This window comes from Perkinsus marinus, assembly GCF_000006405.1.
Source record: "Perkinsus marinus ATCC 50983 genomic scaffold scf_1104296954982, whole genome shotgun sequence".
In the NCBI taxonomy this organism is placed as follows: domain Eukaryota; phylum Perkinsozoa; order Perkinsida; family Perkinsidae; genus Perkinsus; species Perkinsus marinus.
Window position 1 is genome coordinate 1 of NW_003207923.1, and position 1,057 is coordinate 1,057.

At 51.0% G+C, this 1,057-nt stretch overlaps 1 protein-coding gene across 1 annotated transcript; it reads right to left on the reverse strand.

Annotated features, from left to right (window-relative positions):
- Nucleotides 1-470: 470 nt before the first annotated feature.
- On the reverse strand, nucleotides 471-713 carry Pmar_PMAR024998 (hypothetical protein; the record flags this gene model as incomplete). The annotated part of the gene is made up of 1 exon (XM_002775980.1): nucleotides 471-713. A coding segment is annotated over one exon (243 nt), but the record flags the coding sequence as incomplete, so codon positions are not given.
- Between the last annotated feature and the right edge of the window lie 344 nt (nucleotides 714-1,057).

Genomic DNA, 1,057 nt, shown 5'->3' on the forward strand with positions numbered 1-1,057 from the left:
TTGTGACCAGGGAATTCTCTGTTGGGGTCCTCTGGCGAGTAGGTCTTCAATTCCAGAGCAAAGATGTACTCGTCGCCGGGCCTCAGGCTGAGTAAAGGCAATGATGATGATGATGTTGATGATGATGATGACACACACGGGAGGTAGGTGAACGTAAGATTGCCAATCTTGACGTGAATGTTCATACCGTAATTTCGCATACTCATATCAAAACTACTATGAGTCATCTCACTACAGGCGAACGGCCCATCATCAGCTCGGCCATTCTCATCATCATACCACCATGCCGACATCGACGACCACACAAACACCATACGCCAATTCGAGTAAGCACCATCTTCACCACCTGACTGCGGCGACCCCAACAAATTGGACACATTCAGTGCTGTAGTCGTAGTCGTAACCTCATCGGCCTCCTCTACTGCAGTTGTCGGCAAATCATCACTTGGCATGTTCCGAATGAACCCCACCAGAGCTCGCCATAGCCGAGGGCGGAAGAAGACTTTGATCGCCCCCAATCTGAAGTTGAACAACATCTTAGCGTGTTTGCCTTTCTCTTCTATCGCGATCCGTTTGTCCGAGACGAACACAGTGATGTCAACCAACTCCTCTGTGGTGTCGCTCAACAAGAGATCATTATCAGGCCCATTGGTGATGCTCAATGCCTTGATACCGAAGGTCAGCTTAGTGTACATATGATGGACCTTAGCCATAGCAGTGATCGCACTAGCAGAGAGATCTATACTGGGCCGACCCTCCATACAGTGGATGCTCACAGTAGTCGTAGGTATGGACACTTCAACCGATATGAAACTGGCCCAGTTGAGCTGTTCTCTGTCCCCCACCATCCCGCTTGGCCTTGCTGATTCCACTGACTTCTCCTCCTCCTTATGATGATGATGCCCGTCCTCACTAGTCGGCAATTCAAAGTTCAACCCCGTGGACTTCCTGAGCGGCCTCACCGCCGCCGCCGTCTGTGGTGGGCGCCGTCGTAATGGTGGTAGTGGATGATGATACCACAGGAGTAGCCAGTAGCATGAGCCGTAGTGCACGTATA